Genomic DNA, 25,449 nt, shown 5'->3' with positions numbered 1-25,449 from the left:
TTCACACTAAATCATGAGACCAAGACTGGTTTTAGTCAAATAGGAAAGGAGAAAAAGCTCCAATACACAACTGTAGAATGAAGCAATGTATGGAAATACATGGTTTGGTACCTTATTATATGTTACTCTAGGAATGTCCCATTAATGCTATTAGGACGACGCCAAAATTCTGGACTAGATTCTTCCGAGAATAAGATTCAACAATAAATATTGAATTGCAAAAGTTACCTCTATGTACCATAAACAATGTTTAATGGAAACACGTTTATCTTCAACACTAGCAGCCAAAATTCTTAATTTCAGTTTATTTGCTTTTTCTTCAGTCAAGATTGTGGTACACTGGATGACTGGAATATTTTGATTCAATTAAAAGTAAACATAGAGTTATTTCAATCTTTCCACGGCTGGGTAATATGATATTGAGAAATTGCATTGAACTGAAATTATATATTGAAGGTCATTTGCTTTTATATTTATATATATAAAAAAGGTATCAGTTATTTACACTCATTCGACAAGAATAATGATCATTTGTGTGCAACAATAATCATTTTACACTTCTGTAGCAATAAATAGTGTTCTGATGTTCCAGCATATAGGCTAAATGTTCAATGCAATAGTGGCTCTTCAATGGATCAGTATGCTATAGACTTGCAAGACCAGTTAAGTCATTTTTTCTTTGCAGTTTCAACTTGTTTGTGCACAAATGGAGCTCCAAAAGATCATTTTCAGGATGACTAGCTACAAGGTTATCATTTAGCTCTCATTGGCAATCATCCACAAAACAAGTTAGTATGCTCGATTGTTCATTGGATTCTACAACCCCCAGACTCCGGTCCTCGCCGTACGTTGCCATATGCTGACAGTTCCAAAAGATCCATATCGCGACCTGTAAGGCATCCAGAGCTCCATCAACAGTTGTCATCACTACTCTAGGTAATATACATGCTACCATTGGAAGCCTACAGCAGCAAATATGTATAATCAATTAATCATATAGCCGTACCTGAAACCCTGCAATAAGAACTCTTCTGAATAAGTTCAGATTTGGATATATCTGTTCGATTACCCTTCGACCGGTTAACTGTTGCCTGAAAATCACAACAGAAAAGAACTATCAAATGAATGCTAAGAAAATCAAATAAGGAAACAGACTAAATAACTCATTGGTTTTTGTTCTGAAAATAAAGTCAAGCTTGCATCATAACTTTCTTTATTATTTGCATCCGAATTGGAACTAGCAATGAACTTTAGCAGCAGAACTAAACTGCATATAATTTACCATCATGAAATTATGTGAACACTATTTAAGGATTAACAGTAAACCTTCCACACCTCATCCTTAGATGGCTTGAAAGTGTGAAGTCACTCAGAAAGAAGTGTAATGGAAGAGACAGGAAAAATGTCAGATTATCTGAGTTATCTAAATGCTTCTCCAATAGAACAAAAAATCTGTTTCACACTACGTCTATATGGCTACATGGTTCTGTTAATGGTGTCCAAGTCTTTGATTTGTTGTTCAACGACCAAAAATATGTTAGTGGAGTTCCCTTTGAGCATGGACAAATCAGTTACAGATGGCTGTAATAGGCTAATAGCTAAAGAATGATCCCCCAATAACATCAGTATAATTATCTACATACTACTGAAAAAGTAAATGCTTATAACAAGTTTACTGGCCTTCATTATAGCATTACAGGACACAGCTCTCAGTTGAAATATGTTTGCGTTTATTGAATGATGTTATTGTTTAAATGGATTTTCAAAAGGGGATCCTAGTAAAGCACATCATCAAATAAACGAAAGGTATTATAAGAGCACTGAACGGAGAAATTGAGAAACTGAGAGGAACCGAGACACCTTACCTGTAAAACTTGACAGTTTTCCAGTGTGCTTTTCCCACCCTGTAGTTCACAAAAAATCCCAAATATAGAATAAGCAAACAGAACAGTAGTAATTGAGTTAGTAAAACATTAATCTTTAAAATGTTTCCTTTCTTGGATTGAGGCGGGTGTTTTAAGTGATGATTTTCCTTTCTTTGGAATGGATAATTATAAATATATAATCCTCTAAGACTTATGGTACTTTAAAATGTTCATACAAATGGATAGTTAGATAGGAATTTGGAGGATCACATTAAAAAAACCCTCACTATCTAATCCCCAGACTTCCAAATAAGATAATGGTTTATTATATGTAGATGCAGATCTCGATTAAATGTACTCCCACCAAAAGATAAATCAGGAAAGTTAAGCTATTATAATTCATCAAAAGAAGCAAACACCAGTTTCCATTGAAGTTTCATATCCATTAATGTCAGAAACTGTATCGGAATCACACATATGAAAGTGCAAGGTGAATTTGAAACTTACTTCATGGTTCTCTTGGTGCTCATCTACAATTTTGTACATTGAGCATGTAATAATCAATGGAATGCTACATGCATTTCTATAATCTGACATAAAATGCGTCAAAAGAGGGGAAATGAGTGTGACCTTAGAGTAAGGGAGGATGTGGTCGTAATCATGGCAGAGACAACCAGGGCAACCGACGAGCTTGCGAAAGACGGTGTTGCCGAGGGCATCCCTGCGCCACCGATCGGGGTCTCGGCCTTTGATCTTCTCGGCTTTCTCCCAGCATTGCTGCTTCACGCTGTAAGGGAAGCTTCTAGGGTTAGGGTTAGGGTCCGAAGAGATTCGAAGGTCTTCGAAGTCAGCTACGAGGTCATCGTCGAGCCCGGAACGGGTGAGTGTTGGGGAGCGAGACGACAACTTGGAAGAAGTCGTTTTGGATCGGTCCCTTATGGGCGACTTGCTTGGGCTTCTTCGTCTTCTTCTCCTTTCTTCTACTTCTTCTCTGTTATTGTCACTCCTAGAAGAAGAACTCATCGCCTCCTATCCACTTTCCAATTCTTTTCTCCTTTCTTACCCTCTCCAATGGATAATAATATAGGAATAATATATCTATTTCTCTTTTCTTCTTTTCATTTTTTATCAGGTTCATATCACTATTTTTTTTTTCTAAGTCACCAAAAAAAAAATATCACTATTTTCTTTTTGTACCAAATTGGTAAGAGATTTATTTAACTTGTAGGGTTTTCAATTATCACAACTTAAAAGAAATTCTCCTCAAATGAGTCAAAAATAATAGTGTTTATACAAAAAGTTAATTACAATTTATAAATGAATTTGGATGACATTAGAAAATTAAAAAAATTATTTTAATTGAGTGAATTTGACGAATACGCAAAATTTAAAAGATGGCCTTGATTATTTATTCTGTTAAAATAGGTGATAAATAATAAATTAACAAATTAAATCCTTGAATAAAATTTATTAATTTACACAACATGAGACTTATATTATTTACATTTGAATAGTGAGTTAATAATGTTTACTTTTTATTGTCTTGTAAGCATGGTTGATAAATGAGCGCACCAATCATTACATACTCAACAGGAGTAAGGCATCATAGACACTCGGTGAAGGAAAAAAAGAAGAATGGCAATGGCATGACCGATGCACGATACATGAAAGGTGTGTTGTTAATACAAAAAGAAGACGTGGCAAACTGAATGAAAGAGAAAAGGGGGAAATAGTTTGTTGGTAGAGAATAGAGATTAGAAGAAGAAGGGTGTCATTGTTTGTTGTTGCAGAGGTTGGCAGCAGTGTGGAATCTGACCGTACTTTTTGGAATACAGTATATAACTTGTACGTTTGGGTGGTTCTCCAAAACTTGTATCTACCGAAATCACAGCTCAGCCCCTTCCTCCTCCTTCTTCTTCTTTCTCTCTTTCTCTCTCTCTCTCTCTCTCTCTCTCCCCCTCTGTCTCTCCCTCTGTCTCTCTTCATTTCTTCAGTTACCTCACACCACCCTCCCACATTTCAATAATTCCCTCTCTCTTTTTTTTCTCCCTGCATCTTCTTCAGTACTACCTTAACGAGGTTCGTTTTTCTCCTATCTACATCAAATTCTGTTATCTTAAATTTGTCGTATTTACATATTGTATTGTATCGATGTGTTTTTGTGTATCGATTATGATTTATGATTGATTTGAAAATATGTTTGCTCCTACCTCCTAAATGTGCAGGATGGGAAGAGTTAAATTAAAGATAAAGAAATTGGAGAGCACCAGCAATCGGCAAGTGACTTATTCAAAGCGGAAAAGCGGAATCTTGAAGAAAGCAAAGGAATTGTCAATACTATGTGATATAGATATTGTTCTTCTCATGTTTTCTCCAACAGGAAAGCCTACATTGCTACAAGGAGAGCGCAGGTAATAATCATCATTGACACATTCCTTCTAAGATGGAATTTGTTGCTAGTGAATTCAAAATCTATTCCTAGAGGAAGTAAAAAGCAGAAACTGTACTGTGATATGCATTCATTTTTTTTCATAATTTCGGAGTTTATCGTTTCAAGAATCAGAGACAATCTTTGCATTTGCAATAGGTGCAAATCATATTTTATGAGGATGATGAGATATCGTAATATCTGCATGTGATTCTATATATTAGGTATTATTTCTTGAACAAGGAAGTTTCGTCACGGGGAAAAACTAATGTCACATGCTCAATTCTAACTTCTATACGATAATCAATGAAGTGAATATTGTATGAGGGACGAAAAGGAAGTGTAGAAACAATTTTTTTTAGCTTCCAGATTCGAGTAAATCCGCGTGTTACTGTAATTCCTTTCAAGCTGGTGAATTCTTTATAGATGTTCACCTTTGAAGTTTTGAGATGCCAAGAACATGGAAGAATCCCTACTTCTAAATTTAATGTTCGTATTCATAATTGAAATTCTTTCAAGCCAGGCCTAGAGCCACCCTGGAAGTTGGAACAGATATATTGATATTTTTATGTGTGGTTGTAAGACTAGGCAGAAGCAACAGAATAAGAATAAGAGGTGTAAGAATAGGATTATAGAAGAAAGAGTAGAAGAGAGTGTGTATAAGAAACAGAGAAGCTGAAAGATATCAAGGTGATACCCTCCTAGTCTCTGATGTATTATTATTTGAAGAACAAAATCCTGAAAAGTAGAGAACAAGGTTGCATTAGAAAGGCTACCACTCTCCTAAGGTCCTGCCCAGTCCAAATCCTTTCTGTTTTCCTATTAATTCCCTTCATCCCTCTTATATACATTCTCAATCCTCTCTCCTATAACAAAATTCATCTCTCTTTCTCTCTCTCTCACAAAATCCACACTAACTTTTCCATTCCAGCTGTCCAATTTTTTACATCAGCTGGTCCTGCTTTATATTTCATTTTCAACTCTCTAACTAACTTAACTGCCAATTTTTTCTCATTCTTCTTGTTTTCTTCACTTGGGTACTAAGGAACTTTCATATGTGTAAGATGCTACTTTGTTTTTATTTTTACAAAAGAAAAGCCTCGTTTTTATAATAATGGAATCGGTGTATTGATCTTTTAATATACATAGAACATGTCAGCTTGTAAGTATCCTGTTTATCGGAGGATATTATTATAAATTCATCTTTATAATGTTTAACGTTCAAATGAAAAAGAGTAAATTCTTGTTGCATTATTAATGACGGTATATTGATGATGATTTACAGCAATATTGAGGAAGTCATTGCAAAATTTGCTCAACTTACCCCACAAGAAAGGGCCAAAAGGTTTGCCAAAACTTTCTGCTGAGGTTGTGTTTTTTCTATTTCATTTTTTGATTATATATGAATTAATCTTCTTTTTGCCATTTTATTTGAGCAGGAAATTGGAAAGTCTTGAAGTAAGACATTCTTTTCATCTCACATTTGTCTTTTCTATATATTGTGCATTTGATGCATCAGGTTCATATTTCGTGTTTCCTCTGAACTTTTATCAGTGATGCTGAACACTCTGGTTGTGTTTAAAATATAGGCACTAAAGAAAACCTTCAAGAAATTGGATCACGATGTAAAAATACAAGATTTCTTGGGTTCAAGGTAAGTTATTGTGATAGTTGAATTGTCACTTTTTTAAGAGCTTTTGATGGGTCTGACTTTGCTTCTTTTCCATCTTGCAGCAGTCAAACTGTGGAGGTACAATTTCTTCATAAACATCACAATGATCATGATTAAAATAGCTTCAGAAAATTTAAGTTGGAAGTTAAACAACAAAAATGTTCCACATGCAGGAATTAACTCATCAAGTAAGGCTTCTACAAACGCAGCTAACAGATGTACATCAGAGACTGAGGTGCAACTTTGGAGCTTTTGGTTGTTAAAGTATTTCTTTTTCTTCTTGATGTTATCTTATTGCTCTCTAACTGAATTATTGTTGATTTGACCTAGGCTTAGTTATTTGTGACCTGAGTCATTTTTGTGTGGATTAGTTGTGCTAGTAAGTGATATGGTGACTAAAATATTATAAATTGATGAATAATCATACAAATGGATGTGTTATGTATTGTATAGCTTTTTAGTAATGATTAAGATAAATCCACCCACAGTCCATTTGTATCATGTGACGTTTTATGCAGATCATGAAGTTGATTTATACTTTGGATTTTGTCACAATTTGACCACTATTTAGTATTTTGAACCGAAAATATATTGCTTTACTAGTCGACTTCTCTTGAAAGCCCCAGATTTTCTTTGTTAGCAGTTGGGTAGAGCTTGCTTAATAATTTGAATATTTCCTGTGATTAACCTCTACCTTGACCTTCGATTTGCCAGCATTTAACATGATTGCAAAAGCCTCTTCTAACCCTATAAATCTCATGCATGCTCTTGGGTGATGAAAGTTTGAGGCCATCATATATTAATTTTGTTTTACATTTGCAATTTTTTAGCTATTGGAATAATATTGACAAGATCAATAGCATAGAACACCTTAGGCAAATGGAAGAATCACTCAGGGAATCAATTAATCGAGTGTGTTTACAGAAGGTAAGATTTTGTTTGATGTGGTCTAGTCATATTATTTTGACATCTTCAAGTTTCTGACATACCGGTATTTTAGCATATAGGCACGTCTTAGACTAACATCTTTCATGTTAAATGAGTTGTGAAGTGGAGTTTATATTATAAATTATTTTTGTCTGCAGGAAAATTTGGGAAAGCACCAAATAATGTCTCTTGAATGTGCCAATCAGGTAGAAAATGTACTCTGTTCATATGTGAATACCATGTCCTTTCTTTGGGGATAAATCTTATTTGGGATATTGTTGCTTCGTAGTTACAGGATGGAATGACTTTACCCTTGATGATGGCTGGTCTGCAAGAAAACCAACCATTGTCTTGGCTTTTGAATAACGATAACCATCAGTTGATGTTGCCGAGCGAACCGAAATATCTGCAATATAGGTGGGTCAACTGCTATATAAAGCTTCAACTCTTAATTCTACCGAGCGTTGAGCAACTTTTGTGCTAGCAAAATTGAATAACATTCCTTCTAAGAAAGCTTTACACTTCAATTTATTCACATGATCTAAAATATTCTCCTTAATTATCATGTTCTATTGTAATTATGATTTATCAAATATTTCCTTTTATTTGGTATGGATGGCCTTGTGCTTTATTTGCCAAACTAATTACCGAATTGTTTGTATAACATACAGCGATAATACCAATAGAGAAGCTGAGCGCTCAACTGATGTTTCGCTCCCTGGATACTCCAGTTACATTGCCAATAATGGCAAACTTGACAGCTCTCCCCAAGTCAATACCATAGGTCAGGCAGGCAGTGGCTTGAATGAGTTGAACGGCACTGCTTGCTTAAATATACAACGTTGTGAGCAATTTGCATACCCTCCTCCTCCTCCTCCTCCTCCAGATAATGAGGAAGTGAAACATCGCACGACAATGTATAATGAGAATGGCCATGATAAACTAAATACTTCAGATTACCAAGTTCATAATGGCTTTGATTTGCCAAGATCACTGTTTGAAAACGGACACCAGTTCTGGAATTCTGCTCCTGGGCCTTGTGGGGTTGCCATGTATAACGAGAATGGCTACCATAGGGTATGCAGTCCTTTTGATTTTCACCATGTTCCAGCTTTGGCTTTTGTTCTTCAGTTTTATTATAAACAAGATGGCTTGGATTGGCTTGAAACTAATTTCTATTCTTTTCATTCTTTTTGCAGTAATCGATTGACTCTGCCACCCCTACTAACTGATTGGCTTCTAACATTTTTATCCTTTGATGATGTTAACTTTGAAGGACTCCAGAAACCAGATTAGGTTGCATCTCCAACTATGAGGGTCAATGCACTTCATAAGGGTTGGTTGTGTTAGCTGTATATACTGTATGACTTAATAGGATGCAGTTTGTCCACATACAAATATTTTCTGTTATTTTTCACTTTTTGTTTACTGTTAGATTCTTGGAGTTGATGCAGTTATCCAAGCCATGAATGTAAAATATTGTAGAAAAATTAAATTGATTTACATCGAGTAATGAGTGCAGTTGTAACTACTAGTATTAGGAAACTGCTTCTTGAAGTCAAATGTTCATTACTAACCAAAGGACATGAGTATGATTTTAGAGCACACATCCAATTATCTATTTGCAATATTCACTCATGTCATTCAAGACTTAAGAAGCATTTTATATATGTAATTAGTAACTACCACAAAATGCTGAAAGAAGAATAAACTTACCCTGTTTTGTTATTAGAAAACATTATGCTTGTGTGATAGTGGATATATATTAAGGTATAGTCTATAGTGTATGCTAAAGTAGTGTGCAAAAATACCTATGCTAATCAGAGAAAGACACTGTGTTTGATAATTAGTTTAGAAGATTATTTTTCAAAATCACGATTACTTTCCTTATTTGGAAATAAATAAGATATTGTCTTTGTTTGAGGTCCAATATTTAGAGCATAACCAGTTCATTACCAAGTTATTGTTTAGATCAGGGTAAACAACAATGTTTTTCTGCCAAACTGCACCAAGAACTAGAATTTATGCAGTGTATCCAGAAACAAGGAAAAGATAATCTATCACAGAACACTAGTTAAGGAATTAAAGCTGATAACTAGCTAAGATAAACATTGCAGCAAAAATGCTTCTTATTATATATATTCTTGTTATTCTTGGCTAAGCTCAAAAATCATGCTTCAAACTTGACTAAACCTCACAATAGACCAAAAAAATAAGATAAAATGGCCGGTGATAATCTCCCCACTGCCTTTAGAAAGCAGCGCATAACTCTTATTGTAATACAATCCAAATGATAAGGAACAATTTAAAATAATCCCCTCCCATTTTCTCTTAATGACTTACTCCTATATTTGTTTTACTCTGCATTATAAATTTATCCTACTGAATATCAACCATAAATGGTAATATAGTAGTAATTGTATGAGAAATAAGGATCTATGTTATTGTGTCTCCTAAGGGAATTGTTGGCCTGTGAAGGTCTGGCCAAAGGACCAACCAGGAGGGGCAACATCACTGGAGACAAGGGTGCGGCCGTCGCTGGCGGTGATCTTAAAGGAGAGGCTTTGTCCATTGAGGTAAGAATTGCTCTGCCAGTTCTGACCCCAGTTCCTGGACATTGGTTGCCAACCGGTTCTTGAGCCTTTGATGGAAACCGCGGTAACGTCGCCCGCACCCCCAACATTGGTGATTAGGACTAAGTTGAAGTAAGAATGGCCATTGATGGTGAATCTGATGCCTCCTTTCCTTTGGCATGGGACCCTGCTCTTATCACAAAAGGAACCTAAATTTACTTGACACACTAATTCTAACAAAATCTTTTGAAGCAAAATATCACCATTGCGTTGTTCTGCAATCATATAATAACAACAAATGATAGATTATGCAAAAAGGTTACCTTCTATAAGCTACAGAGACTATGCCAGCTCTGTATTGAGCAATTTGTTGGAAGACAGGTTGAGAGAGATCAAAGTGTTGAAGGGGAGGGTTGCACCAACCGCCGTTATCGCTTGGGAGGGCATTGTTTGGAGGACAGAAATTGGTGGCAGTGACCACAACTGAGCCAGGGAGGCACCATCTTTGATCACTCACACACTTCACCTCAAAACATGCCCCACAGCTCATGCCATTGTTGAACAATGCACTGCTCAAAGCGGCTGTTTCAGTCCCATATCCTTGCCTAATCAGGTTTCCATATCCACAAGCTCCACCTAAAATCAATCACAAAACAATAGAAATTCAAGATTTTGTTGTTATTCTCACACAAATATTGAGAAAAACTAATATTTCAAGGGTCACTGAAGATATGGTACGAGAAAGTTTAGAGGCAGCACTTTTATTAAAATCTGACAAGCACTTAACTAATAAAAAAAGTGAGTAATCCTATACTATTAGATGTAATCTCACATTATTAAAAATATTAATGATAACTAATTATGGCTATAAATTACAAAATCTGCTAGCTCCTACCATTCCTCTACTTCATTTCTAATAACATCAATTATTAAGTGAAAGAAAAAGTGTTACTTGTCTAAAAGATTAAAAATATATTTGTAATTTGTTAGAGATATATTTAATCAAATGCTTTTTTCTCTATGCTTAAATTTATAAGGTAAGTAATTTTATGATATATAATTAAATTTTTTATGACAAAAAAATTTAAAGTTTAGTTTCTTATTATCCAAAAATAATTAATAAATATAAAGCAAATAAAAAAAGTAAAAGAATGTCTATATAAAATTCACATAAATTGAAAAAAAAAGAATTATTTAAAAGAAATTCTTATGTGAAAGACATATTAAAAATATAATTATATATATATATATTTTAATTTGCTTAAATTTTTATAAAAATAGTTTCATGATAATATTAGATATTGAAGTAAAGAAAGTACATACCTCGAATTGAGTATATTTAGAAATATATTGTGAAATCACTTCTACCTTGTAAAAATTTCAAAATTCAGTTGATTTTGAAAATCTTTTATTGTAGGTGTTGTGATTTATTCCCCTCTCTTATTATTGAAATGAAAGAATAATTTGTCTAGCAATTTAATTAGTCAAATCAACCTTAAACCTTGTCATATATATAACTCATATAACCATAATAAACATTAAAAAATAGGAAAGTGTGACGCACATACCCATTGTGGCAGAGGCATCACCCCCACCATAGAAGGTTGCATGGGCATCCAACCAACTATTACCATTAGCATCTTCCCATGAACACCTACTCCTACTAATAAAATAAACCCCATCAACACAACTCCCAAAAATCCCATCTTTCATGCAGCAGTTAATGGAGTGAAGAATAAATGGAACTATGGAAGAAGAATGCAAAAGGTAGTGGAATAAATAGATGCTGCATTGTGGCCAAATAGTAATAACTGTGTCAAGTGTGGGGATCGGACGATGTTCTATTTTTCTATGCTGAGACAGCCAGACAGCTCAAATTTTCCTTAAACCACGTGGTTTTCATCATTTTCTTTCTTTCTTTGTTTTGTTTTTGAGTTAAAGAGTGCATAATTTAATTTGCTCTTGTATGTGGTAGTGAAAACTGTCACTGTCACCACACACTACTTTCTTTCTATATATTGTTACCAAAATTTGGTGAATTTGTTACCCAACTATGCATAGAGTGAGTGGAATTTGAACCCCTTTTTTATTCCTGAAACGCTTGATAGATTGCATGGTTTAGAATCATAGGATGAAATTAATCAAGTAAATGATTATATATATTGCGTTAGAAGTTATAGAGGTGGACACGGGGAAAAAAACACAAGCAGCTAGCTCCTCTCAAGTCTCAACTCTCAATCAATGCTAGCTAATACTACACAATTTCCATGGCAGGTTGCAAGCTTGTTTCAAATTCAATTAATTAAATAGTATGTACCACCATGCTTTGATTTGGAACATCAATCAAATTGGGTCCAATTTTCTACTAACAAGTTCAATCATGTGGATGAGGCGGTGGTTGATTGATAATAACTCTACCAACAAAAGTTAAATTAGAGGACCATCACGACCACTCTCATTTATTACATTTCATTCCATTAATTTAATGCTAACGTGAAACTTACTAAGTTGAAATTACCTACAAATAATTAAGAGAAATTTTAGGTGACTAGCATTTTTATTAAAGGAAAAATATAGGTGAACAATAAAAATATTAAATAATGTAAATAATAGATATATTGGATGTTCATTTTATTAGTGTACGAATGGTTATTTTAATATTAAAATTTAGAGGGTTAAATTAAAAGTGTAGTGTGTTTTTATTTGATTGGTGGTTGTTCATATTATTCAACAAAGTCATTATCCTCCTAATATTTCCCTTTATTAAAATATGACCATCACTTAATCAATAAAAAAAAAAGTGAATTATTCTATATTATTAGATATAATTTTATACCATTAAAAATATTAATAATGACTATAAATCACAAAATCTGTTGACTCTGACTCCTATCACTACTCGAATAATTAAACCCTATAATTAAACCCTAGTTGAACTAAATTAAACCTCGCGCATACTGTAGTTAGTAGTTTCATGTGGAAAAATTATTAAAGTATTGGCAACTACGTACTAAGCTAGTTTAACCGAACCATATATGAGTTGTAAACTTGTAATTTTAAATTTAATTGTAGCAGTTTGAGTTTGTACCTTTGCAGCAAAATTTAAAGTCCTGTTTCGTTTTCGATTCTCTTCTTCTAATAATGAGTACTCATCAGCAACGAACACGTGTTTCCATATTTACGGCAATTGGATCTTAGTGCATAGTGCATATGTATATAGCTAGCTTGACCCTTTCGGTATATAAAACAAAGAAGCATGTCATGGTATGATTTCTGAATCGGAAAATTATAGAACAAAAATATAAAAAAGTCGCTTCTTTTGATAATTATAATAATTATTGGAATGGAGATGCGGGGTATCGATTCCCGTACCTCTCGCATGCTAAGCGAGCGCTCTACCATCTGAGCTACATCCCCATGTTGCTTGTTGATCCAAAATAAAATATTATTATTTAATTCATTTTTAATACGCTAGTACGCATACGCTTCAATACTTCATAATTTCATATATAGTTGACAGCACATGGACAGAAACAAAGACAGGTCATATATCTATCTAGCTATGCACCGATGTGAATGTGGTACAAAAACATGGAAAAAGAAAAAGAAGCAACCACTTAATTTTCCATTTTTTTGGGCGATCGAGAACACAAATCAAACATTATCATGTAAAAAATAGATATATAAAGTGTGGAATCACTTTGAACTCATCAACATATATTCAACATAGTATGTAGATCTATTTCCACCGTCACTTACAACTCTTGAAGGATATCTTCCCTGTTTCAACTTTGGTGAGTCAATCATTATTCTGATCTTCCGAATGAAGACATTCACAAACACTGTACAATTTCTTTTTCTTTACTTGCCTCTAGAACAATTCAATCCTTGTTTGCACATGTGGCTATTATATCTTTACTGCATTTAACGGTGCTTCTTGTTGTATTCCAATCCAACACAAACACACATATTGTCTTAATCAGAATATCTAGCAATATATTCGTACGTACTTTTACAATACTCATAACAATCATACTTCGACACATACGTACTTCATGACAGTTAACATATTATCTGATATAAAACATTAGATCATCAAACATTAGATCTTTAACTTATTGCCTCTATTTTTTTACATACAGTAAAAGAATAATATAAAGTAATAAAGAACTACTTTAGATATGGTATTATACCCCGTATTATTTCGGAGGAACTGACTTATACCTCGACACAACTCGCTTTAAAAAATAAATAAATGACTCAATCTTAACAGAACACCGTTCATGATCTCGCCACGAGATTGGTCACGAAGATCTCGGCTGAAGCCGAGGACCTATTCAACACCAACTAGACTATAAAACGAGCATAAGGCCGACTATAGTCAGAACAAGAAAAAAGCCTATCACACAAACAATTTACCGATATATTCATGCTTTTCTTAAAGTAATTCTTTACTGATTTAGGCATCGGAGTCCTTTTTGCAGGTACTACACTTAGGTGCAAGTTCACGAGAATACTCTCAGTTCGGTTCGAGTTACGGATGCTTCAGGATCAACACACAGTTGATACATAGTTTAGAAAGAGTATCCTTGGCAGAACATTTGGCGCCCACCGTGGGACCCACGCCTCGCTTTCTAGTTTTTCGACCTAAACATTATTATATCCACCCTGTACTTTCTTTTTTTTTCAGGAACCGTAGCATGACGGATCATTCAGTGACCCCTTAAATCAATCCGACCAATGCCGACTTCTTGGCTGTTAACGCTACCCTACTAGCAGAAAACCAACGAATGACCAAAATATTAGCAACAATGTAGAACAACATCGAAGGAAAGAACGACAATAAAGATCAACACGAGGATCATCAGTTAGAATCAAATGCAAAGACGGGAAACACCTACCAAAATAGGAAGACGACGAACTAATCCTTTCTCGGAAGAAATAATGAGTTTTAAAATGCCTAAAAATTTTACACTTCCAATGACTTTGACACCGTACAAGAGGATCGGAGATACTAAACTCCATGTCACTAAATTTGAATTTATGATGTTTCTCAATAACGACTCCGATCCCGTCTTGTGCCCATTTTGCCTACAAGGTCGATATCAAGCTTTGAAGAGTTCGCTAAATTGTTCATAAACCACTTCGCAACATCCAAAATCTATGTGCGAGACTCAGATTACCTCAATACGATCAAACAAGGACAACAAGAGAGTTTGAAGGATTAGATGACGCACTTCACAACGGCTACCATGGAAATCTCAGGCCTCAACTCGGAAGTACAACTTCACGCAATAAAAAGTTGTCTCCAACCTGAAAAATTTCAGGAAGCAATAGCCGTCGCAAAGCCAAAGACATTGGAGGAATTCAGAGAAAAAGCAATTGACCAGATCGAAATCGAGAAATTACGCAAAGCTCGGAGGAATGAAAACCACCATCTCGGAAGGAAGAGGAAAAACCTCATAGGTCCCAAAATAAGGACTCCAAAAAGCCTTTCAAACTAACCCCAAAGTTTGATTAATATACCAGGTTCAACACTCAAAGAGAGGACATCATTAAGGAGATACTACACAACAAGCTGATAAAACTACCGAGCAAAGCAGGAACATACCAATACCAGAAGTACGTTGATAGAAGTAAACATTGTGCATTTCACCAAAAGTTTGACCACACCACAGATGCATGCATCGTAGCCAGAGATCTGCTAGAAAGATTAGCAAGACAAGGCCTATTGGACAAATACATCACTTCTAGAAACCAAAAAGAACCGACCAGGGATACAGGGAGGTCGAGCTATAGCTCATATCGCAAAGAAAAAGGGACATGGCATGGACCGATCGAAACCCCTACTTCTAAGGGAATTATAAATTATATTTCAGGTGGTTTCGCTGGAGGTGGAGCTACTAATACAGCCAAAAAGAGAAGCTACCGATCTATGATGACAATGGAAGGATATTATCAAGGCCTGCCAACCCCAACCTTATCCGCCCAGATCAGTTTCGATACTGCTGACTTTCAATATCAATCCCCGAATTTAGACGATCAAGTGGTGATCTTAATGCGAGTAGGAGAGCTAACAGTAAAAAAGGTCTTGCTCGACCCAGGAAGTAGTGCCAACGTCTTGTTCTACTCCACATTAAAAAAGATGCAACTAAGTGACAAGGCATTGCAACTATCAGGCGGAGAATTGGTAGGGTTCTCCGGAGAAAGAGTTCCCGTATCAGGTTATGTATGGCTAAGAACGACATTGGGGGAACCCCCGAACTCAAAAACATTAGATATTCAATTTTTAGTAGTCGACTGCGTTAGCCCTTATAATGTTATTTTGGGACGTTCGTCCCTCGATTCTTTCGGAGCTATTGTTTCCAAAATTCATCTGTGTGTTAAGTTTCCTGTGCAGGATAACATAGTGGCAACAGTGCATGTTAACCACAAGGAAGCCAGACAATGTTACAATGCAGGTTTGAAGACCGTCTCAAAGGAGACCATTCCGAGAATCCATTATGTGTACAACTTGGAAAGCATTCCAACTCTGGCCGAGATTGACCCAAGAGACAACAATAGTCACCCCGCCCCAATGGACGACCTGGAAAAGGTACAACTTGGACAAATAAATCAGTTCACTAACATTGGCTCTACTTTTTTTTGCAGGAACAAAACAAAACTGGTAGACATACTAGAGACCAATGCCGACCTATTTGCATGGACCCCTGCTGATATGCCAGGGATCGATCCAAACTTTATATGTCACAAGTTGGCAGTCAATCCTAACACCTGACCTGTAAGATAAAAGAAGCAAAATCTGGGCACGGAAAGAAGAAATGCCACAGCAGTAGAAGTACAAAAATTACTTGATGCAGGCTTCATCTAAGAAATTCACTTTTCCTCGTGGCTAGCAAATGTAGTGATGGTCAAGAAAAACTCGGGGAAATGGCAAATGTGTGTAGATTTTACGGATTTGAATAAAGCTTGCCCGAAGGATTCTTATCCACTGCCGAACATTGATAGGCTAGTAGATGAAACCTCAAGATATCAAGTGCTCAACTTCATGGATGCATATTCTGGTTACAACCAAATAAAAATGCACCCAAATGACGAAGACAAGACGGCATTTATAACTGACCAAGGTAACTTTTGCTATAAAGTAATGCCTTTTGGACTAAAAAATGCAGGGACAACCTATCAAAGACTGATGGACAAAGTGTTCAAGGATCAAGTTGGACGAAACATCGAGATTTATGTCGACGATATGGTTGTCAAGTCAAGCTCAGAAAAATAACATGAAGCTGATCTTCAAGAGGTATTTCAACAGTTCAGAAAATACAATATGAGGCTAAACCTAGAAAAATGTTCATTCGGAGTACAAAAATGTAAATTCCTTGGATTCCTGCTTACAAACAGGGGAATAAAAGCCAACCCCGACAAGTGCCAGGCTGTCATAAACATGCAGTCACCTCAAACTATCAAGGAAGTGCAATGCCTCAAAGGTCGTCTAGCTGCCCTATCCCGATTTCTACCAATGGCAGCCGCCAGATCATACTATTTCTTCAACATAATGAAGAAAGCTTACAAGTTCATCTGGACGGAAGAATGTGAAAAGGCCTTCGTCGAACTCAAACAAATCATAGGATCCCCACCTACAATAAAAAACCACAACAAGGTAAACCACTTTTCCTATTCCTTTCAATTTTCACTAACACGGTTAGCTCTGTGCTTGTAACAGAAACAGGAAAAGATCAACACCCAGTATACTTCGTGAGCAAAGTCTTACAAGATGCCGAGACCAGATACCCGATGATAGAAAAATTAGCGTTTGGATTAGTCATTACTGGTCGGCGTCTACGACATTACTTTCAAACACATCCAATAATAGTTCGGACTGGACACCCCCTGCGACAAATATTGTCACGACCAGACTTAGCAGGCCGACTCACAAAATGGGCGATAGAGCTCTCTGAATTCGATATTTCATACCAATCACGAGGATCACCTAATGCCCAAGCATTGGCCGACTTCATCTCGGAGTTCACAAACAAAGAAGAAATACCCAAGACATGGGAACTATACATAGATGAAGCATCAAATGAAAACAGATGTGGAGCAGGCATCCTTCTGAAAGACAATATTGGAGTTCGAGCCGAACAATCAATCAAATTCCTCTTTGAAACAACCAACAACCACAAGCCGAATATTAGCTCTACTGGCAGGCCTAAGGCTAGCCAGGGGAGTAGAAGTCACAAGCTTAAAGGTGTACTGCGATTCACTCCTAGTAGTACAACAGGTAAATGGGTACTTTCAAGTACGAGATCCACTCTTAGAAAAGTATTTACACTCGGTCAAAACTATGTGATAAATCTACATTTTATGATATTTATTTGTTCTATTTGGGTGGATTTCATCAACTTTTCTTACACTTATCTATTGAAATAGCATAGTTTCATAATTTCTTCTTAAATTGTGCTTGAAAGTAAAAACATGCTCTTTAGGCCTTTTAATTGCTAAATTTTATTCACTTTAATCCCATTTGATGCCTTGATGTGTTTGCTAAGTGATTTCAAGTTTTTAAGGCAAGTATGGGTTGAAGAAGTGAGAAAAAGAGCATGCAAAAGAAAAGAAACCATGAGGAAATAGAGTTTGAAAGATTCAGCATCTGTGCGTGCGCACAGTGATGCGTGCGCACACACAAGTGCGAGCTTGGCAACGCGTGTACGTGACCCACGCGTACGCGTGAGGATGAATTTCGCCAGGTGATGCGTACGCGTGACCCACGTGTATGTGTGACCTGTGTCACGTGAGCTCATTAATTGTAAATCGTTGGGAGCAAATTCTGGGCCTCCAAAACCCAGTCCAACTCATTTTTGAAGCTATTTCAAGTCAAAGTGAAGAGGAATGAAGAGGGAGCAATTAGGTATAGTTTAGTATCATGTAGGTCATTTTCTAGAGAGAGAAGCTCCCCCTCTCTCTAGAAATTAGGGTTTTTAGCTTAATTTCTTTGTAATTTCTATTTTTAATTCTTATTTTCATCTAGTTTCTTCTACCTTTTTTTGTTCTATTGTCTTAATTTCCTTAGTTTATCTTGTTAATTTCTCAATTTTGTCACTTTCATGTTTATGGACACTCTTGTTAATTTTAATTTTAATTAATGCAATTTATGTTTTCATGTTAATTGTTGCTTCTTTTAATTGTTATTATTATTTTCTTGCTTTTGATGGCTTTAGAATTTAATTTCATTTTAATTCAATTTGATTTTATTTTCATGCACACCAAGTATTTGACAAAATGCTTGGCTTAATATTTGCTTAGTTTTTTTTCACTCTTGACTTGGAATTGATGACTTTGGGGACCCTTGAGTCCTTGATGTCCATTTTTGTTTGATACATTAGAGTAGTTAGTTGATTTGGTTTACACTAACTCTAAGTCTTCCATTAATAGAGTTGACTAGGACTTATGGATTGAAATCAATTATGCCTACTTGACTTATCCTCGATGTAGGGTTGACTAAGTAGGATTAACTCTTCATAATCATCATGTGTTTGTGGTCAATGGCTAGGATAGGCAACCTTAACTCTCAATCCTTGCCAAGAGGTTTTTAGCACTTGAATTTCCTTTTTCTCTTGATTAATTGCCTTTGAATTTAATTGCTTTCATTTAATTCCTTGCATGATCATTTACTCTCTTGCTATTTACATTTCTTGCTTCTCTTGCCATCAAACCCCCATTTTCCTCAAAGCCAATAATTAAACATTTCATTACAACTCCTAGGGAAGACGACCTGGAATTTAAAACTCCCGGTTATTTTGTATTGATTGTGATAATCCTTTGATTTAAATTTGATTCTTGGCCAGTTGTTGGGTTGGAAACTATACTTGCAATGCCAAAACTTATTTCGAGAAAAATTCCTAGCCTGCTTAGGGCCCTTCATCAAATTTTTGGCGCCGTTGCCGGGGAGTTGCAATAGTATTATGTTATGGACTATTGTAAATATGTTAATATGAAAATAGTTTACTTTTTGGTTGTCTTTTGTTTTTGTTAATGGTTAGGATTGGGATCCTGGAGGACATTGGAAATTCAAGCATTGGTGGAGAAGTCAAGTACAAGCCACCATAGCAAGAGCTCTCCCAATTGTCTATCTTAAAGACAATAAATAAAAGTGCTAGGTGGGAGACACCCCACCTTGGTAACATCTTTCTAACTCTCCCTCTCATTTAGTATTTGTTTGTTGAATTTTTGCTTCTTTTAGTTAGCTTAGTTTGGTAGAATTTTTGTGTTGATCTTGCATTTTTAGAGTAGAATAAGTTTTGCGGTTGGAAAAGCTATTTTGGATGTTATGTTTGGTGTCTTAGAGCACTAAATTTTTTTAAGAAAAAACAGAGCATGTGTGCGCGCACACACTTGTGCGCACGTACACCTCCCCAAATTTTGCATTTTGTCCATACGCACCCACCTCTGCGTATGCAAACTCATGAACACCCCTCTGTTTAGAGCGCTCGCACGCCATGTGCGTTTGCATCCCCCTTCTTTTTGCCCCTTGTGCGTACGCAAGGACCTGTGTGCGTACGCACAGATGTCGAATTTTGACGTTTCATATTTTCTAAAAAAAAAATTGCCTTTCTGTGTGTGGGCACAGGCCTGTGCATGGGCACACTTCAATTCAAGGCTTCTGCCTGTGGCATTAGCACACATAGTCCGAACGTACAACCTCTAAATTAGGCCCATAACATGTACGCGTGACCCCCCATTTTCTCTTTTTCACGCGTACGCGTCCCCTACGCGTACACGTCGATTCCCATTTTCACCCAAGTCACACGCACGCGTCCCCCACGCGTCCCCCACGCGTACGCGTGACCCCCTCCCCTATTTCACACTATTCTTTTCTCCTCTTCTCTCTACTTCTTTTCTTCTTTCCTCTTCCTCTCTCTTCTTTCCCTCCTCCAACTACCACCCACCACTATCATTCACCACCTACCATGCTCTCCTTTAGTTGGTTATTTAGTTAGTTAGTTAGTTAGTTAGTTATTTGTTTAGTTAGTTAGTTTAAATTTTCTGTTTTGGTGCTAAGTGTTGGATGATTGCCATGATTTGCTGATTTTATTGAGACATTATTGCTGAATTGCTGATGTTGTTATTGATAGTTATTGTTGGATGTCTTTATTGAGGTCATACTTTGTTACTTGGTATCGAGTTTTTCATGTTTAATTTTGCACATACCAAGTACTTATGACATTACCTTCAAAAATATTTTTAGATTTTTAAATTGCATGTTTTGGCCACCATGTAACTGGATCTCATTATCTATAGATAGGCAATTTGTTCTTAGTTGATGCATTTTTTGTTAGGTGATACTTGTTATGATTGATTTTTATTTAAGTCACCTATTTGATGCATTGACATTAAAAATTGTGAAATTGGATCATAAGCTTACCTAATGACACTTTTTGAGCTTTTTTTAAAGCTTTGTGGACTATGCTTGCCATGTTTTCCACTTCATGTCAATTAGGTGTTGCTTCATGATCCATTTCACAATTTTTTTATTCTTGCTTGAATACTTTTATGCTTCTTTATTACTTGTTTGTTTATTTTAACCTACAAATTTTCTTTAAAGCATTTCAAGCACACTAGAATGAGTAAAGTGCATGTTTCTTTTGTGTAATTGTGACATAGCTTTCTTTGTTATTATGTGTGTTTTAAACCGCGCAACTTAGAATTCACACACTTGTTTTTTTCATGTCACAAACCAACTCACTCACTCAATTTAGTGATCATTACATCATTCCAACAATCTATGCTTCCTTATTCTTGCATTTACTTGTCTTATGGTGTTATTTCCACTTTTTCATGAATGATTCATTGTAAGCAACAAGGGAAGTGGGAGAAAGAACACGCAGCAGCCGGTTGATCCACTAGCTGAAGGTGGCAACTCGTGAAGTCGCCGTACCCCCCATTGGTCACCTTTGAATGCATGGAGGACTGTGCAAGCTTTTAAGTGTGGGGAGGTTGTCACCGATCAGTAATCTTAGGTGACAATTTCTAAATTCTAAACAATTTCACATTTTATTTTTTCTTAGTTTGTATATATTTTAGAACTTTAATTGCATTCTTTCTTAGTTTATTGCATGTCTTTGAATACAAATAATAAGCTTAGTTAATTTAATGAAAATTTTCAAGAAAAACATTTTTGATAGGACATTGACATCCTAATTGATTTGAGTTAGTATTTGTTTGATTGAAACTTGCTTGAAATATATTGTTGAACATGTTTTTGAAAGTGCCATAAGAATAGCTTGAGAGTGTGTGAAATTGGAAGATCAAAGGAGAGAAATTTGCAAGATAGAAGCTAAATCAGTAAGTGGTAAAACTCATCATTCATTGTAGGCTCATTTGTCTTATATACATATGTGTACACCTAGCTAATTATGCAGCCACTGTATCTGATAATCTACTCTAATAAATATCTCAATTAGCTCTAACTAACTCTATCACTTGCTAAATTATGCTAACTACTTGAAACTAACTAACAAACTGCAGTTAAATGATTCTATAAGTAACATTTAATGTGTATTTTATATTTAAACATGTAATTTATTCTAATGACTGATTTTAATGTACACGTAATATACTTGATTTCACTAATATGCTAAAATCATTTTAAACTATCAAATTGAGTTTAATATAAAGATTTTTTTTCAAAAGATAATGTTTTTGTTCAAATAGCAGAAGTTCTTACTTCCTAAACTCACTTTACATTTTTCAGTAAAAGGAAGGGGCAGAGCCCAAAGAATTTCCTCCATCATGTTCTTTTTTTTTTTTATGTTGGCTATCCATTAAGCTGATTGTTGTTGACAGGCCTAGTTAATTAACGATTCAATTTCTATTGCCATTTGGACCCAACCCAAGTTCTCTACTAAGATAAGAAAAACAAATGCAAACTGCTGCATAACAACTTAACGCGCCCCCTTCTGAAACCCTAATTTCTCTCTCTCTCTCTCTCTCTCTCCTATAAATCCGAGAATCTGAAATCCCTAAAACTGCAGGGCAGAACCAAAAGCCGTCAAGGATTTTCCTTGAGCTTCATTACTGGTTTGTCTTTCAATGCTGTTTTTATTTTTCATCTCCGTCTCTAATTTCACCCCTTATTTACCAGGGGAAAAGAACACTAGTATCGTGGTTTTACATTTAACAACAAATGCTTATTATTCGATCGCAACATTATTTTGATCCCGTGATATGTGCCAGTGATGGTGTTAAATATACTTCGAGATTTAATTCGATGATATCAACTTTGATCTGAGGCACCCGCTTTTTCTTTCACTATTTTGTTTTTCCCCCTTTTTTCACATCTTCATAATAGGAAGCTCTATTTTTTTAATCTATTTAGCAATGCATATTCTGCGTTATTGGATTTTTAAAAATTGAAACTGGCATTCTACTTGTGTGAAGAATTGAAGTTCAAGTTTTTTCTTTTTTTTTTTTCTCATTTATTATTTCTCTGCTTGAATTATAGTTACGATCTCTGGGTTCGTTATTAGTGAAACTGAGGTAGTGTGTGAAAAATCCATGTTTAAGCTTGCAAATGCAGTATTTCTTACTATTCGCAAATGATGACAAATAGACAGGGACATCAGCACTCTAAGGAGAGTGATGACTTAGTCTAAAATGGGAATCTCTCTGATGCGTTCATATAAAATCTCTACAATCTTTCTGTTGATTTTTCATTTGTCAATGAACCTGATGTTAAAATGTATTTTGTTTTTCAACATATGTATGTTATTGTTTTTACTCTATTAAAAAACCCTTTGCTTAATGCAGACACCTTAGTAATGGTTTGGCCAATGATGTATTCTATTGCACGTATTATCAGATATATGTATCTGATGAAATCTTAAAATTGTCACTACCTCTGAGGCCATCCATCTTATATAGTTAAAATCTTTTTACTGGTCCTTGTTATTTGCATGTGTTGTTAGCTCACTCCTGCTTACATTCCTCTGATTTCTTCTTCCTTGGTGAAGTCATTGTTGTTTTCTCTAACCATGTTGGAGATCATTTTGGTGCCAAGGATGATTAGCAAAAGAACCATGGATGGAGCTGCTATTCAATGTGATACAAGCCTGATGATTGTAACTAAGAACGGAGATTTGAAGATTGCTTTTGTTGAAGTCTGACCACAGTTGGGCTCCAAAAGAATCTTATGAAATAAACCAATCTATGTTGTTATTAATGAAGGCTTGTAATCTGTTGCAACATTCTTGGCTCACTAGTTCTTTACATGATTGATCACTTGTTCAACTTAACATCAATCACCGCAACCACTGGTTTTCCATTATCTTTTACTACTATCTCAAACTACCACCATAAAATACAAGTAAAAATTAATATCAGACTTAGAACTTTAAAAAGTAAATAATAGTAAAAAAGAACGAATTGAGTGGAGGGAGATAGATAGATGGAAGAGGGTGGTGTTGGTGGTGGTGGCAGAGGTGATAATAGCAGTCTGTGAGGTCTTTGTGTTAAGGGGAAGGAAGTGAGGGAGAGGTGGTTATAAATTAGAACATACGGAAGTGTTCATTTTTTCAACTCCAAATTTAATATTTGTGCCATAAACAATGTCATATAAATAAATAATTTGAAAATTGTGACAATTTAGTAATAAATTTAAAAAAGAGTGACATTAGTTAAACAACCAGATTTAGGGTAATAAATTATTTTTTATTTTGAAATTGCCATTGGAACTTTTTCTAGCCAAGTGGACTACATTCACGCTATGCTAAAATGTTAATTTTTCAATTAATTTTCCTATGATTTTGTTAAATGTGATTTCAAATGTAACTTAAGAAGAAAATGAATGGCAAGAGATCATATATGAAAGGAGAATGTTAGGGCAGGACAAACAAGTCCAACATAACACAGCCTTGAAAAGCATGTAAATTGGCTTTAGTTCCCCACGTGCCCTCTAATTCTCACAGAAAGATTGTTACAAACCCACAATGTTAAATAAATTCATTGCTCATAAATGACTGAGATACCCGAAATTGTGAATAAATCTATGAGATGATATGTGTGATTTGATAGTAAGAATTCTTCTTAACGTTGCATTGTTATTTGTTATATAAATTATTTTTGTTTATTAATAACAACTGGCCTATTAGCTCAGTTGGTTAGAGCGTCGTGCTAATAACGCGAAGGTCGCAGGTTCGAGACTTGCATGGGCCAGATTTTGATTTTCGATCTTCTTTATCTTTTCCCCTTTTCCATTCTCTCCCCCTTCGCCCTCAAATGTTGACAATAGATTGAAATTCATTAACTTTCAGCAGTGGGAAGGGAATATCTTCTAACTTTTGAATTTGGTGAACTAACATTGGAGAATCATTGAAAGCAATTTTTGTGTCCTTTGAATCACATTGTAACTTTATCATTGCATTGCATTGGCTTGTTAATAACTACTTGACACACATTACACTAACAACTATTTCAGGTCACTCAGTTTCTAAGAAGAACATTCACAATAAGGAGACTAGGAGAGTAATATTAATGACTTGATGTTAGTAATCTTAGGAGTCAATAGAACTTTTCTCTTTGTTATACTTACACTAGTCCTTATTACTCTTATCTTGTCTTATCTAAGTTTTGCTGTTATTTTCTCAATATATATGAACGTTACTTTAGCATAGGATAATTATCATAAAATGTGCCTACACAATAACCGCTAAAATATAAGATTATACACACTGGGAAGGGGTCAAAAAAAGTTGCACAGTACACCTGTATATTTCTTTCTTTTTGTATAACTTGGGTTGATAACTATGTTAATGTTATCCTTGACTTTAGAAATGGTGCTTATTTTGATACATATTAAAAATGTGCAAAAATACGGAAGAAAAAAATAAATATTGTTTTGTGGGTTTTTTTTTTTATTATTATTTATTCTGTATGTTATGTACCTTCTTATACTGTATTTGAGTGTGAACCTTTAGATATATGCATCTT

The 25,449-nt window shown here is 35.3% G+C and overlaps 2 protein-coding genes, 1 long non-coding RNA gene, 4 other non-coding genes and 1 pseudogene across 8 annotated transcripts; 6 read left to right on the top strand and 2 right to left on the bottom strand.

Moving 5' to 3' along the window:
• Positions 1 to 460: 460 nt before the first annotated feature.
• On the bottom strand, positions 461 to 3,013 carry LOC130961452 (uncharacterized). Its single transcript, XM_057887354.1, has 4 exons — positions 2,496 to 3,013; positions 1,866 to 1,904; positions 1,007 to 1,091; positions 461 to 889 (listed from the first exon to the last, which is right to left on the bottom strand). The coding sequence occupies exons 1-4, from the start codon at positions 2,886 to 2,888 to the stop codon at positions 807 to 809; spliced, it is 600 nt and encodes a 199-aa protein (XP_057743337.1). The 5' UTR covers positions 2,889 to 3,013; the 3' UTR covers positions 461 to 806.
• A 457-nt stretch (positions 3,014 to 3,470) lies between these two features.
• On the top strand, positions 3,471 to 8,567 carry LOC130943975 (agamous-like MADS-box protein AGL65). 2 transcript variants are annotated; one of them, XM_057872086.1, is made up of 13 exons: positions 3,474 to 3,710; positions 3,930 to 3,944; positions 4,091 to 4,276; positions 5,579 to 5,638; positions 5,733 to 5,751; positions 5,883 to 5,947; positions 6,028 to 6,043; positions 6,139 to 6,200; positions 6,796 to 6,892; positions 7,051 to 7,098; positions 7,182 to 7,309; positions 7,564 to 7,969; positions 8,092 to 8,566. In XM_057872086.1, exons 3-13 carry the CDS (start codon positions 4,092 to 4,094, stop codon positions 8,092 to 8,094), a joined length of 1,089 nt encoding a protein of 362 aa, XP_057728069.1. In that variant the 5' UTR covers positions 3,474 to 3,710; positions 3,930 to 3,944; position 4,091; the 3' UTR covers positions 8,095 to 8,566. The 2 variants fall into 2 exon arrangements, with proteins under 2 accessions (XP_057728078.1, XP_057728069.1); XM_057872095.1 differs by having other exon boundaries at positions 3,471 to 3,944; positions 7,188 to 7,309; positions 8,092 to 8,567.
• Positions 8,568 to 9,073: 506 nt separating this feature from the next.
• LOC130943987 (expansin-A10-like) lies at positions 9,074 to 11,171 on the bottom strand (annotated as a pseudogene).
• An 11,233-nt stretch (positions 11,172 to 22,404) lies between these two features.
• LOC130961488 (uncharacterized) lies at positions 22,405 to 23,708 on the top strand. The gene is made up of 2 exons (XR_009079586.1): positions 22,405 to 22,542; positions 23,475 to 23,708. It is a non-coding gene; the product is annotated as an uncharacterized LOC130961488 (long non-coding RNA).
• LOC130954327 (small nucleolar RNA Z267) lies at positions 22,689 to 22,761 on the top strand. Its single transcript, XR_009076264.1, has one exon. It is a non-coding gene; the product is annotated as a small nucleolar RNA Z267 (small nucleolar RNA).
• Positions 23,054 to 23,140, top strand: LOC130954338 (small nucleolar RNA R44/J54/Z268 family). Its single transcript, XR_009076282.1, has one exon. It is a non-coding gene; the product is annotated as a small nucleolar RNA R44/J54/Z268 family (small nucleolar RNA).
• On the top strand, positions 23,290 to 23,370 carry LOC130954593 (small nucleolar RNA snoR122). Its single transcript, XR_009076360.1, has one exon. It is a non-coding gene; the product is annotated as a small nucleolar RNA snoR122 (small nucleolar RNA).
• Positions 23,709 to 24,601: 893 nt separating the features above from the next.
• TRNAI-AAU (transfer RNA isoleucine (anticodon AAU)) lies at positions 24,602 to 24,675 on the top strand. The gene has a single exon. It is a non-coding gene; the product is annotated as a tRNA-Ile (tRNA).
• Positions 24,676 to 25,449: the final 774 nt, after the last annotated feature.

Source organism: Arachis stenosperma, chromosome 1 (assembly GCF_014773155.1).
Source record: "Arachis stenosperma cultivar V10309 chromosome 1, arast.V10309.gnm1.PFL2, whole genome shotgun sequence".
NCBI lineage: Eukaryota > Viridiplantae > Streptophyta > Magnoliopsida > Fabales > Fabaceae > Arachis > Arachis stenosperma.
This window is presented reverse-complemented; position numbering and strand designations above follow the sequence as displayed.

Coding starts and splice junctions, on each gene's coding strand:
- LOC130961452 (XM_057887354.1), bottom strand. CDS start 2,888: ATGAGTTCTTCTTCTAGGAGTGACAATAACAGAGAAGAAGTAGAAGAA. Junction 1,905..2,495: donor ACATCCTCCCTTACTCTAAG/GTCACACTCATT, acceptor TGTGAACTACAG/GGTGGGAAAAGCACACTGGA. Junction 1,092..1,865: donor AAAACTGTCAAGTTTTACAG/GTAAGGTGTCTC, acceptor TGTGATTTTCAG/GCAACAGTTAACCGGTCGAA.
- LOC130943975 (XM_057872086.1), top strand. CDS start 4,092: ATGGGAAGAGTTAAATTAAAGATAAAGAAATTGGAGAGCACCAGCAAT. Junction 7,099..7,181: donor CTCTTGAATGTGCCAATCAG/GTAGAAAATGTA, acceptor GTTGCTTCGTAG/TTACAGGATGGAATGACTTT. Junction 7,310..7,563: donor CCGAAATATCTGCAATATAG/GTGGGTCAACTG, acceptor TATAACATACAG/CGATAATACCAATAGAGAAG.